Source organism: Lagenorhynchus albirostris, unplaced genomic scaffold (genome assembly GCF_949774975.1).
Source record: "Lagenorhynchus albirostris unplaced genomic scaffold, mLagAlb1.1 scaffold_236, whole genome shotgun sequence".
In the NCBI taxonomy this organism is placed as follows: domain Eukaryota; kingdom Metazoa; phylum Chordata; class Mammalia; order Artiodactyla; family Delphinidae; genus Lagenorhynchus; species Lagenorhynchus albirostris.
The window spans coordinates 100,292-114,443 of record NW_026783430.1 but is presented as its reverse complement, the minus strand read 5'-3'; the positions used below and the strand labels follow the sequence as shown (position 1 = coordinate 114,443).

General features: G+C 36.0%; 1 protein-coding gene across 8 annotated transcripts in view; it reads left to right on the top strand.

The window, feature by feature from the left end:
- LOC132514334 (uncharacterized) overlaps positions 1-14,152 on the top strand; it is a 170,655-nt gene that overhangs the window by 87,877 nt on the left and 68,626 nt on the right. For 4 of the 8 annotated variants that reach the window (XM_060138952.1, XM_060138951.1, XM_060138950.1 and 1 more), the window contains 2 exons: positions 7,366-7,509; positions 9,323-9,363. The exons of 2 other annotated variants lie outside the window; for them this stretch is intronic. In XM_060138952.1, the coding sequence (XP_059994935.1) occupies positions 7,366-7,509; positions 9,323-9,363 (185 nt within the window). Of the gene's footprint in view, positions 1-7,365; positions 7,510-8,497; positions 8,535-9,322; positions 9,364-10,831; positions 10,895-14,152 lie in introns of those variants that run through there. 2 more of the 8 variants (XM_060138954.1, XM_060138948.1) reach the window with 2 other exon arrangements.

The window sequence follows — 14,152 nt, the reverse complement described above, 5'->3', positions numbered from 1 at the left end:
AGTGTACAATTTAATGTGTTATGCATCTACCACCACAATCAATTTTAGAACTTTCATCCACCCCCCAAAAGAAAAAGAATCCATTATAGGTCACTCACTCCCCCATTTCTCCAGACCCTAGGCAGCCACTAATATACTTTGTCTCTACAGATTTGTCTAGACTGGACATTGCATACAAATGGAATCATACAATTACTTAGCATATTTTCAAGGTTCATGCATGTTGTAGCATGCATCAGTACTTGATTTCTTTTTATGGCTGAATAATATTCCATGGTCTAGATATTACTATGTTTCATCTATCCATTCACAGTAAATGGCCACTTGGGGTATTTCCACTTTGGGGCGCTTATGAATAATGCTGCTGTGGTTGGATTTACTGCAAGTTTTGTATGCAGGTCTAGATTTGTTTTTTAAATTAACAGACTATTTCGGAGCCGTTTCTGGTTTACAGAAAAATTAAGCAGAAAGGACAGAGTTCTCATACCTCCTTACCTCTCTACCCAGTTTCCCCTATTATTAATATCTTACATTAGCGTAATACATTTGTTATAGTTAATGAACCAATATTGACACATTATTACTAACTAATGTCCATGGTTTACTTTAGACTTCACTCTTTGTTTTGTACATTATATGATTTTTGACAAATGTGCAATAGCCTGTATCCACCATTACAGAACCATACACAGGAGTTTCTCTGCCTTTAGAATTCCGGGCTTCACCCATCCTTTTCTCCCTCCCCACAACCTCTGGCAACCACTGATCTTTTGACTGTCTCCACACTTTTGCCTTTTCCTAAATTTCATATAGCTGCAATCATATAATATGCATGTAGCCTCTGCAGATTGGCTTTTTTTCACTTAGCAAGACGCATTTAAGCTTCTTCCATGTCTTCTCACGGCTACATAGCCTTTTCTCTTTATTGCTGAATGCTATTCCTTTGTACCGATATACCATAGTTCGTTTATCCATTCACCTATTGAAAAACATCTTGGTTGATTTCAAGTTTTGGCAATTATGAAAGAAACTGTTATAAACATCCATGTGCAGGTTTTTATGTGGATGTAACTTTTCAGTTCCTATGGGTAAATACCAAATAGCATGATTACTAGATCACTGTATGGTAAAAGTATGTTTAGTTTTGTAAGAAACTGCCAAGTATCCTCCTAGCAACAAATGAGAATTCCAGTTGTTCTGCATCGTCAACAACTATGGTATTTCAGTATTTGGATTTTAGACATTTGAATAGGTGTGTAGTGGTATCTCATTATTGTTCTAATTTAAAATTCCCTGATGACATGGAATGTGTAGCAACTTTTCATACGCTTATTTGCCATGTGTCTGTTTTCTTTGTTTAATCGTAGTTTTGTTTTTTAACCAAGGCCTACTAACTCTTGTCCTCCTGTGTCTATTTATATTTTCTTTTTTCCTTCTTTCTGTTTTTTTTCTTTTTGAGCTTTTGATCATTTAGTCTTTTTCCTGGTATGTCCAATTATTTTTATATTAAAATTGGGCTTAACTTATTTTAGGAAACTATAAAGATACCTCCACATTCAGGATGTTGTTATCGTTCTCTTGAAAAGATTTCCTTTTGCCCATGGCAGACAGTTACTATAGGGACTGGAAACCTTAGTCCATTCTCAGTTTGAGCTCATTCAAAGCCGTTTTTCGCTCTGTGTGAAGGTTGCTCTATTTCTGTCTTGTCCTTCCTCTACGGGTGTTGCCCTTTGGGATTAGCATGTGAACGTTTAGATTCTCCCTATTCCCAACTACCCTTGTATTTGTTAGGCTTTAAATGTAATGGTTCCCCCAGCCCTGTGAGACTAAGGATACGTGTAGCTTGTCATTCCATTAGTTGTTGCCTTTAGCTTGAGCTCTTGCCGTTTGGCTTCTGTGGTTAGAGTCTTTTGAACTCCTTGGCTTTTCAGCTCCTAGGCTGTATGAGTTGAATCAGCAAATGCCCCAAGGAGAAAAGCTGCACCAAATGTCAAGCTTGCGTCTGTGTTTCCCTTCTCTCCAGAACTTGGCCCACATGTCTCGGTGTCTCTCTAACATTCGGATGCTGGCGAAGAGATGTCTTCTTACTTTATCCGGGTTTTCTAAAATTTCTTTAGACTTCACCTGATCTTATGTTATTATTGAAGTATCATCTCAATTATCCCTAGGAAGAAAATTTACAATTTTATGTTTCATTTTTTTATTTTCTATATTACCTCAGTTTCTGTAGAGACCTTTTACCTGATTCTTCAGTCTATTTCCTGTGTTACCAGTAAGATGGAGATAGGTGGAGGCTAAGAATATCGGGGGGGAAATCACTGATGAATGATATGTCTCGCTCTTTTTGTTTTTCCTCTCCTTATTTACTCTGGCAGCCTACATTTGCCCTTCTTGATTTGACCCAGTTGCCCAAATACGCAACCCACCCTGGCAAAGACCTGACTTTACTCTCATAAATGTCTGCATGTTAGGATTAGCTAGATGGTGAACTCCATGCCAGAGTTTTTTGTGTGACCAGTCAGAATGGCCATCATTAAAAAATCTACAAACAATAAATGCTGGAGAGGGTGTGGAGAAAAGGGAACCCTCTTGCACTGTTGGTGGGAATATACATTGATACAGCCACTATGGAGTACAGTGTGGAGGTTCCCTAAAAAACTAAAAATAAAACTACCATACGACCCAGCAATCCCACTACTGGGCATATACCCTAAAAAAACCATAATTCGAAAAGAGACATGTACCACCATGTTCACTGCAGCACTATCTACAATCGCCAGGACATGGAAGCAACCTAAGTGTCCATCGACAGATGAATGATGAAGAAGATGTGGCACATATATACAATGGAATATTACTCAGCCATAAAAAGAAATGAAATTGAGTTATTTGCAGTGAGGTGGATGGGCCTAGAGACTGTCATACAGAGTGAAATAAGTCAGAAAGAGAAAAATACCGTACGCTAACTCAGATATATGGAATCTAAAAAAAATTGTTCTGAAGAACCTAGGGGCAGGACAGGAATAAAGACGCAGATGTAGAGAATGGACTTGAGGACACGGGGAGGGGGAAGGGTAAGCTGGGATGAAGTGACAGAGTGGCTTGGACATATATACACTACCAAATGTAAAATAGATACTAGTGGGAAGCAGCCACATAGCACAGGGAGATCAGCTCCGTGCTCTGTGACCACCTAGAGGGGTGGGGTAGGGAGGGTGGGAGGGAGGGAGATGCAAGAGGGAAGAGATATGGGGATATATGTATATGTATAGCTGATTCACTTTGTTATAAAGCAGAATCTAACGCAGCATTGTAAAGCAATTATACTCCAATAAAGATGTTAAAAAACCAAAAAGTTAGATAGTAAAAAATTCAAAAGAATTGCCCACACTCCTCCAACAGATTCTCTAACAGTTAGCAGAACAGAATTCACACTGAATCTGGTTTATGAGTAAAAGACAAGTCAACTTTCAAGTGGTTCACAGATGACAACATTTCTTTTCCATCTGCCTGCTTTGGAGCCATATTTCTGCTGACCACTCAAAACTTTCCTCTTGAGTATTCTGTGATATATTAGAACCAGGAATAAGGGATGTCAGTGCTGGAAGGGTCAGCCAGTGGTCTGGGATTTAATTCACATATCCTTTCTGCACCAGGCTCTTTAAGATCATTGAGTTAGCCTAAGAATTTTGAAGCTGTAGAATTCAAGACAGTGCATTACAATATGCCAATATTACTATTCTCCTGCTCTGACATTCTCCACTGATGGACAGATGAAGGAGAAGGAAGGGCAGTCACCAGTAACTGAGAGTAAATGAAACTGGAATATTACAATTCAGTATCATTTGAGTGACTGAATTGGCTGGCAGAGTGTTCTGCAGTTAAGGGTGAGGAAAGATTAATTCTGCACCTGACACCACTACTGTATTTATACAAGTCTACTGGGACAGTTGTTTACCTTGAATTGTTTTCTTCATTCATTTCAGTCAGACAGTTGTGTTGACTGATTTTCCTTTTTGATGTATGAAATGACTGACTGAATTTACCATTTAATTTCCACTAATGCACTGTAAAAACAATACATTACTCAAATTGGATTGGAAGGTATGAAAATGTTTACCCCAGAACTAGAAAGGCCAGATAAATCATAAGAAACATTTGACTGTGAGTGTTAGAAAGCTACTGAGGTAGCCGTGACCTAGAAAAGTAAAATAGAGAGAGAAACTCACTGAAGTGAGAACAATATTCTGCACATGCGTTTCTAGCCCAGTCATTTAGAAACTACTGATGAAGAGCAAAAGTCTGAGAAACCAAATGTGGCTCCTAAGAGGCAGAAAAGCCAGTAGATCTTAGGACAATGTCATAGGACTAAGGAAACCGGAGTTGGAATTGAGAAAGAACAAGGCAGCTAGAATTTTAAGGACCAAAATCACAGAGAGAGTAAAGATTCAGAGAACGGAGCTGGATTCAGCAACAGTGTTCCCTTGCAGTATTTTCCATGTATAAAAGGTAGACAAGACAAGATGCTAAGAAGTCAAACAAAAGCTAACTGAAGTCAAAGCAAAGACTTAGTTGGCTCATAATGCTGAAGAGACAAAATTGGGGTTCAGAACCTATGAAAGATTTGTGGCCCAATGGAAAACTAATGATATGAATTAGGAGATTGGAAGTCTCTACATATGTGTGTGTGTGTGTCTGTGTTAGGAAGGTTGATGCAACATCTACATTGAACCTTATAAAGAAGGAAAATGAGTATGAAGTTGGTCCAGTGACTGAGGTGATCTTCCCCTCTGTTCCCTACCTAAGAATAGGAAATTCTCTCCTCAAGAATATACAGTTGACCCTGGAACAATGTAGGGGTTAGAGACGCTGACTCCCTGTGCAGTCAAAAGTCCACATATAACTTTATGGTCGGCCCTTCTTATCTGTGGTTCTGAATCTGAGGATTCAACCAACCACAGATCGTGTAGTACTGTATTACTTATTGAAAAAAAATCCATGTATAAGTGGATCTGTGCAGTTCAAACCCAGGTTGTTCAAAGGACAACTGTAATGTCATTCAGATTCTCTACAACTTGTCATATCCCAAGTCTGGTATTCACTGAAGAACCACCAAGACTACCAAGAAAAGGAGAATTAGAATAAAAAAAAAGAATCAGAATCATAGATGACCTAAACGTTCAAGTTCATACATATTTCGGTAAATATTATCAAGTTCAAGAAAATAGATGACAAGGTGAAGAATTTAACTTGACAACTAGAAACTATAAACTGATTGAAGTTGAACTGATAGAATTAAAAATATACGAAATTTAAAACTCGGTAGTGGATTGGGCACAGGTAAAGAGAGGTAAGTGAACTGGAAGATAGAGTAGTAACAATATTAAGACTAAAGCATGGGAAACGAAAAGAATAAAAAGTACACAAAAGCGCATTTGAGACATATGGGCCACAGTAAACATTTTTATCATATGTGTAAACTGGAGTCCAAAGAAAAAAGGAGAGAGAGATTGGGATGAAAACAATATTTCAGAAATATTAACAGCTGAGAGTTCTCTAAAACTAAAAAGAATATATGGAGCCTTAAATTCAATAAGCACTAAAAAAAAAAGCAACAAGAACAAATACAAAGAAAACCACACCTAAGATCACCGCAGTACAATTCATGAACAGCAAAGAAAAACATGACATCTTAAAAGCAGCCCGAGGAAAATGAGAGAGATTACTTTCAAAGGAACAATAGGATTAAGATTACAGCTTACTTCTCAGCGAAACTGACTGGATACTAGAAAATAATGGAATAACATTTTTAAGTGCTAAAGAAAAGAACTGCCCATTGGGAATTCTAGAGGCAGAGAAAATGTTGTTTGGAAGGAAAGATGAAATAAGGAAATTTGCAGACAAACAAAATTTAGAAAATATGTTCTCATCAGAACTGACTGAATTAAATTCTAAAGGGAGACCTGCAGGCAGAAGGAAGATTATCACAGATGAAAATAAGGACTTTATAAAGAATTATGTATAACAGAAAGGATAAATAAGTGGATAAACCTAAGTAAAATCTAACAGCACACAAGAGTAATAATAAAATATATCAAAAATTAGAATGCATTAAAACAAATGGAAGAGGAAAAAGTAGTAAAAGAAATTTAAGATCTCAGCATTGTTTGAGAAGCAGTAAAAGAGCTAATAAGTCATGGTACACGTGTAACTGCTACTTATGTAAAAATAACAAGCTAATACAAGGGAAAATGGAATTTGAAGAAATCTCAAAGGAAGAAAGAAGAGCAAAAGGAACATAACAAGGTGGGACAAATAGTAAACAAGGAGTAAACGGTCTATAAGAAAATACATTAACTGTAAATACTGAAATTAAAGGACAAGGATTATTGAAACAAACCAAAAACCTAATTCTGTGCCACCTACAAGAGACAAGAGTCAGACTGAAAATGAAAGGATTCAAAAATTATGTCATAACAACAATAAGTAAAATTGAGGAAGATTTTTTAATGTTAACATAGGTTTGAAAGCAAAAAGTATCACTGGCGATAAGGCAGGATAATAAAACCCACTGTTACTTTACAAGGAATATATTATAAGTCTAAACTTCAATGCAATATATGAAGGGAAATTCCAAAAATCTAAGTACAAATAGAAAAATCTAAATTACCTAGATCAGGAACATAGAACCACAACAACAAATCAGCAGATTATAGAAGATCTGAGTACCATCATTAAAAACTTTGGCCTAAATTTACATAAAACACTGCACCAACAATGATGGAATATATATATTATGCAGAAATTTTTAGGTGCACATGGCACATTTATAAAATTGACTATATTCTGGTTATAAAACAAGGCACTGAATAAGCAAGAAATTTAAACCTATATAACCAATATTTTACCAAATAGTTGGATACTTCTGATCATTATTTAGGTCAAAGATAAAGCCGCAATGGGAATTAGAATTTTATTAATTGAATGATAATGAAAATATGCCATAACAAAACCTGTGGGTTGCAAATAAAGCTGTGGTCACAGAGAAGTTTATGTATTCCAATTATACTCTCTAAATGTAAAACGGAAAAGAATAAAGCAACTAGAAGATAACCTATCACCCTGAGGTAGGCAGCTCCTGAACTGTACCTGGTGGGGAAGGCAGGGCAGAACTTCAGGAGGCTGGCTGAGAGCACGGTGAACACCATGTCAGGAGCAGTCTCCAAGAAAGAGAATTTAATATACAAAGGGATGACAAATATATTTAAGAGCTAGCACCCTGACCCCTCTTAAGGATGACTTATGTTGCTGGGGAAAAAATAAGAAGTGCTCGATGTAGAAGGTGAATATCTCTATAATTCCCAGGAGAATCTTGGTACCAGGACCACACAATGAAGAACTTGGAGCCCCCGTGGCTAATCCAGCAGAGAGAAAAGGAGGAACAGAGATGCGAGAGAAAATAAAGGGAACTCTTGGTGCAATTTGGTGCTGCTGTAGGCCCAAGTCCAGGTATGTGTTCTCTATCTCCACATCTTAAATAAAAGCCACCATGTTCCTCAGTCTTTCAGGTACTTAGAATTTCTCTTTAGAACCTGAAAATGGGGTCAGGTTTCCTGTCTGCATTGCTACAGTACAAAATAGAGGCAGGATGTTTGAAATAGTTCTCCATCTGGCAGAGGAGGCCTTGAAGCTGTGAGCCACTCACTGCAAACCAGGAGGACATGAAGGATTCTTGAGCAGATCTGAAGCTACTGGGAGGCCTTTGAGGAGTTAAATCCCATAGTAAATACTGTACCTTCAATGGCCCCTTCTCCCTCTCTGTCCAGTCTTCCTCCACTCCCGTGGGGGCCCAAAGGGGTTAAATGAGCACTCTGATGTAATCAATATAGCAAATTACTGGTATCTTCTATGGATTATTGAGATCATAAATGCCCTATATACAGTATTATGTAGAAAGCAAGAGAGTTGATATAATACTTATATAAAACCGTGAAGATGGAACTATCGTCCTTGGTCCTTACCATATAAACACACACACATAGACCACACACACTTAATGGAGATTGAAAATTTACTTATTTATTATTTTCCAAACCAATAGATGCACACCTAAATCTCCAATGGTAATGTCTATGATAAGCTTTTTTAGTCAGGGTATCATATGTAGACATAGCAGTTTCAATTCAAAATCAGGCTGCCACCTGTTAAATATACAGGAGTCCATGTTTATGTGCCATGATCCATCACTGTTGTGCTAAAGCCATGTAAGCAAATTAAATGGGGATATCTAGGAATCACGACTACTACATTTTTCATATCTTTGACAGTAATACACATCTCTTCAATAATTCCAGAAATGCAGTATTGCTGTTGATTTCAAGCTTGTTGGAATGGGAGACGAGTTCAGTTCAGTTTCATTTGGCTTTCCTACACAAATTTGAAAAGCAAGACAAGGGGTGTTCTATCACTAACTCTGTTTTTTCCACTTATATATCAGGAACGGGACAAATATCCACAAATTTCATTATGAACCGGTGAGCACACTGTGAGTTGGGCTTGGGTCAGAACTCAGCTTATCACCTGACCTCCATATCTCTCATGCTAACAACTTGAGAGGGTATCATTTCTGTTTAATAGATGTTATTGATACCTCAGACCACTTATCTAGATGTTTTTGAAGTGTCTGAATGTTACCCCAGGTCAGTGTCAGATTCAATAATTCAGTTGCTGATTCAAGACTCTTATAAGATACACATATGCATGTGCACGTGCACACACACACACACATCCATTCATCCATCTATCTGTCATCTACCTATCTATATCTATAAATATTTTTTGACATAGCATTAAGTGAAAGAAGTGTGAGAACATTTCCCAGTTTGTGGATTTTCAATTTTCCCTTGTGAAGACTGAGTTGCTATATTTATAGAAACTTGAGAAGCTGGAGTTACTAGGTCTTCTTAATGATTCATACATTTGATCATAGTAAATATCTTTTAATCACTGATAGTATTTTTGACTTCTTTTTCTGATATTATTATAACTAAATCCATTTCTTTTTGATCAGTATTCTCCCCTTAGATTCTTTCTGTCACTTATACTTCAGACTTTCTATGTCCTGTTAAATTGGGTATGTCATAAATAAATAATAATAATCGTCTATTTAGCTAAATTAAATCTTACGTTTAATGTATTTATTTTAATTTTAACATTTTTCTTTCTTAAGAACTGCATTGGATATTTTGCAAATAGATATAGACTTTTTCTTGATTTTGTCTTTATTTTATAAAATAATTTTATATAATTTCTTTACATTTAGAACTGATTTTTCAAAAATCACTGGATTTATTGAAAGACATGGTATGTATATCAGTTCTTTTTTTTTTAGCTGACTTTTATTTATGTTTGACTTCATTTCATCTACAGTTCATATTTGATATTGAGGTCATTTTTTTTTCAATTTAGTTTGTTGAAATTCTGAGGGCTTAAGTAGAGAATAATTTCCTCTAAGATAGGTTTAAATGTGCTTCTTCTAGGTTCCAAGGAACACTATTAACCTGGGAAACTATCTTGAGCTTAGCTTCAATTTATCGATATATGATTTTTATGATTAGAGATCTACTTTTAATTTGAACTTCAGACCCAAGTGAGATCTGTAATTGCAAACATGCAGGGTATATTATTATTAACCCCCAGCCACAGCATAAAAATATGATTTCTTACAGCCTTCCATTAGTGATAGGCACATTTTTGTACCCTCCTGTTTTAGCCCCCAGTGAGACTCTGCACTTAATATACAGGTGTAAGATTCATCCCCAACTTTGCACAAGTCCATGATTTAGTCAGTTTTTCCTAAACTGATATTAAATTTGCCTCTAAGACAGTCTCAGATTTCTTTGACTAAAATCACTTCTCTGATTACAAGTCATCTTTTGTTATTTTTATTGTTTTGTGTTTTATTTCTTTGGTGGGAGAACTTAATTGCCTGCCTTATCTTCTTACAATCTCAGCAATGTATTAACTGTTATGTTATTTTATCCTCTCTCTAGTAATACTGTGGACTGGTATTCTTTTTAAGACCTACTCTAATACACTTATTTATATATTTTGTAAAAGGTATGTTTTTATTCTTAATATCAATTTTTTTTCTTTTTAGCACCTTGGTAAAATCCACCATGTACAGACAGGCATAAGGAAGACCAGGAGTTTATTCATCATCAGAAACTTATCCTATTAGAAACACCATGTATTGGATAATGAGATAATATCTAATTGACCCAGATTCTGTAGCAGATAGAATTCCCTTGGAAACAGACTCGAAGAAGATGAGATTTGTATGTAGTAGAGCTATTAATGTGTGTTCTTGGGAACAATATCTGTTAATAATATAGTAAAACAATGCAGGAAGAAATACAACATAGTTCTCCAAAGAAAATACATCTAAAGTTAGTTGAATTTCCCAAATGTCTTGTAATCATGAAAAACTATATATGGAGTCCCTATGATTACTGTACTTACCTATGGGGTAGTGCTGCTCTTATATTTCCATCAGTTCTATCAGTCTTCATGTCCTAAGCCTTAATACATTTTTTAATCAAAAAATCCAGTAATTTCCTAGTGTCCTTACAGTAGATATGGTTGTTTGCTTAAGCCATAGCACTGCTTCCTTTTTCTTACAACTCTGATTTTGATTAGGTATCAACCTTCCCACAGGCAGCTTGGATATCCATAGGCTGTGGATGACACATTGGAAACCAATAATGTGCCATTCATCAAACATTCTGGTTAAGCTGTCATTTTACTTGTCAGTGATCTTTTTTTTTTTCAGGAATAGAAATGCAGTGAAATTCAGATCACAGAGAATCATAAAGAAATTTGCTTTTGGAAAAATCAGTTCTGTGTAATTAGCAGTGATTTCCAGAAACATTTCTTCTTCTATCACTGATGTGAAGGAAAATGCAGGTAATCATGATCATTCTTGGCAGTAATTCTACAAGTATGTACAGAACCAATTTTAGGGTGGCATCAATACTGTGGCCAGGAGAGCTGAGAGATAGTAAAACTTGAGCCTTTATAATACTAATGAGCTCCTAAATTGATAAATTCTGAAGATTGTCTTTCTCCTAGACTTCTTCTGTATCAGCTTATTCATAGCAATCATAGTTAAGCTGTTTGAATCAGAGTTCCTTGAGTCAGCATCCTAAATGAATAAAATATTTGTGTTAGAAATGGAAATCTGGAAATAACATTCTAAAATATGGAATTGAGTAAAATTGATACAAGGCAATAAGGATAATATTTTTCTGTCACAGGAATCTGAAAATACTAGTTATTCTACAGAAAAGTTCTTTTTAACTATTGCCTATTGTATATTGTGATGTATCAACTTTTGATGATGGCTGAGTCATCATGAATCCTAGTAGGAAATATTTATGAGATTGAACTAGGTTGAATCTTTTCTTTGGCATTACATAACACCTTAAAATATGGAGAAAACTTTTGTCTGCAAGTGACTCATGAAATCTGAGTAAGAAAAATATGTCTCTGCTAAGAGAGGTCATCTTCACTTATGATTACAATCAAAACATTTGGAAGTCTAGTAATCATGGGCCTGGATGATTTAGGAAAGCTAAGACTTGTAAGAACGTTACTCTAAACGTTTGGGAATTTGAGAGAAAATAAGATTAGAACAAAACACTTGTCCCCCCAAACCTCTTCCAAGCACCTCCTGTAAAGCATTGTGTGACTGATGAAGGGCACAGTCTGATTATTGTGAAGATACGGCTGTCTAAAGCAGCGATATTCGTGCCAGAGGCAGTTGGTTAAATCACCTGGTAACTGAGACCAAGAGGAAAGGAAAGTGTTACATTAAGGTCTCATGGCACAGACAGAGCACAGAGCTTGTTATCATAAACCAGAAACTTCCAGATTCATAGGCCCAAATAATTGCTGATTGTGTATTCGTAGTCATGCAGTTAATTGAAAACAAGTAAGCTGTATAACTAGTTTTAAAAGAAATGTATACCAAAGTGACCCCAAGCCTGGTTAGAGTATATGATTGCTAAACCTTCTAAAGTAAACACTAGTCCCAAGAATTTTCACCTACAGAAAGTACGTTGCTAAAGTGGTGCAGACCCAGAAAAGAAATTTTACACTGTCCACTCTAAGGTCATAGAGACAACAGACATGGCTATACTCTGAGAGAGGAGAATAAAAGCTCTCTGATTCACAAGCTATGAAAATCACTTCACTGACAGACCAGGAAGTTTTTGTAACCCTGTCCAACAAGTAAAGTATATTATAGACAACTGCATATTTTCCCGTTGTCCACCTTTACAAAAGGGAGTTTTTTATTGTAATTATCATGCTTTTTACCACTTTGTGAACAGTTAAGGAAGATAAATCACTGGACCATTGGGAGCCATGTCAGAGGACTGAATACTACCCAGAGATCTTGTACTTCAGAATAAATGCAGTAATTGACTTTGGATTTTCTCCCTTTGGGAAGGAATTAAGACATATTTCAAGTGGGCACGAATTTTTTTAAATGTATTGTAGAATGTGTGGAATGAAAATATGTGTGTGGAATAAGTTCTCGGATAGCCAAAGAGCTTGTAATATTGGATTTTAATTGTTGCTTATCCATTTATATTCCATATGCCCCCTTCATTTCCCTACTAGAAACTGAATTCATTTTCCCCAAATATCCAGTTCATTCTATGAAGCTTATATAACTTAGTAGAGACTGAGTGGGCTCCGTTTAGTCTAAACCAATCACAATATTTATCTTTACACCTATCAGTGATTGGTTGGAAAATAGACATGGAATTTACTGAGAATTAAAAGAATTAGGAAGTCACCTAAGGGCTTCTGGGAAAGTTCTTCTTTGCTCTTCAGTCAAGAACGTAAGAACAGGAATAAGCCTCTAAAACTGATTGCTACTGGCAGTCACCTTGTAACCCTGAGGGCAACCAGTCTTAGCATAAAGCCAACCTGAGGACAAAAGAGATAAAAGACAGATAAAACCAATGACTCTGATGACCTCATTAAGTCATGTATTCAGTGAGCTTAGAAATCTGCTCCAACTTCCAGTTTTATGAGACAATAGATGATCTCATTGTTTTAGCAAGTTTATATAGAATTCCTATTAATTAATCCAAAAGCATTCTAAATAATATAATTGTATTCCCCATCTATTCCCTCTGGAAAACCTAGAGGGTGCTTGTGAAGAGATTCTATATAGGACAGTTTTCCAGGGGTATCCACAGTAATTCCATACATCAAGCATCTCTGTGGCCTAGTTTTACAGAAAACTAAGTGCTTTGTATTCCATTCTGTCCTCTTTTATGATAACCCCCTGTAAAACTGGATGGTCTATATATGTCTGTACTCCATTTCTGGACTATTCAGATACTTAGCCATGTGACTTCAGGTTTCCTTGAAGAGCAAAAAATTACACTGGGTATTTATTTCAGTGTCTGGACAGCTCATGATAAGAATATTCTATTTCATTTTAGTTTTGTCAATAGGGAGGGTTGTGTGCCCAGAGGAAAATGATAACCAAAACAGTATAATGTTTTCTCATGCTTGAGAATACTAATGCTGTTAAATATTTCTTCTGAAACACTATGTGTAGTGAATGACTGGAATTCAATCCTAGGTGTAAACTTTAATTTACTCCATCTTTCCCCAGTTTTTATACTTACATTTTTTATTGTCCTTTGCTTTTGTAAGTAATGCCTCTATAAACATTTTCATACAAAATCAGTATTATTCAATAGTATTTTTGAATTCCTATTTTAGCAAGATGCTTATGTATTTCAAATTTAGTACTAGGTATTCATTAGGAAATTTGATTCTTGTTATCATGGAGCTTACAAAGTACTGAGGAGAGAGATGCAAAATAAAATCTCACAATAACATATTTTTCTGTGGTGAATACTATCCAAAAAATGTATAGTATTTTATGAGACTAAGAGTGAAAGAACAAACGTGTTTTCCATTAAGAAAAAATCTGAGAGAGACCTTCAAGATTGCAGAGGAGTAACACGTGGAGATCACCTTCCTCCTCACAAATACATCAAAAGTACTTCTACATGTGGAACAACTCCTACAGAACACCTACTGAACGCTGGCAGAAGACCTCAGA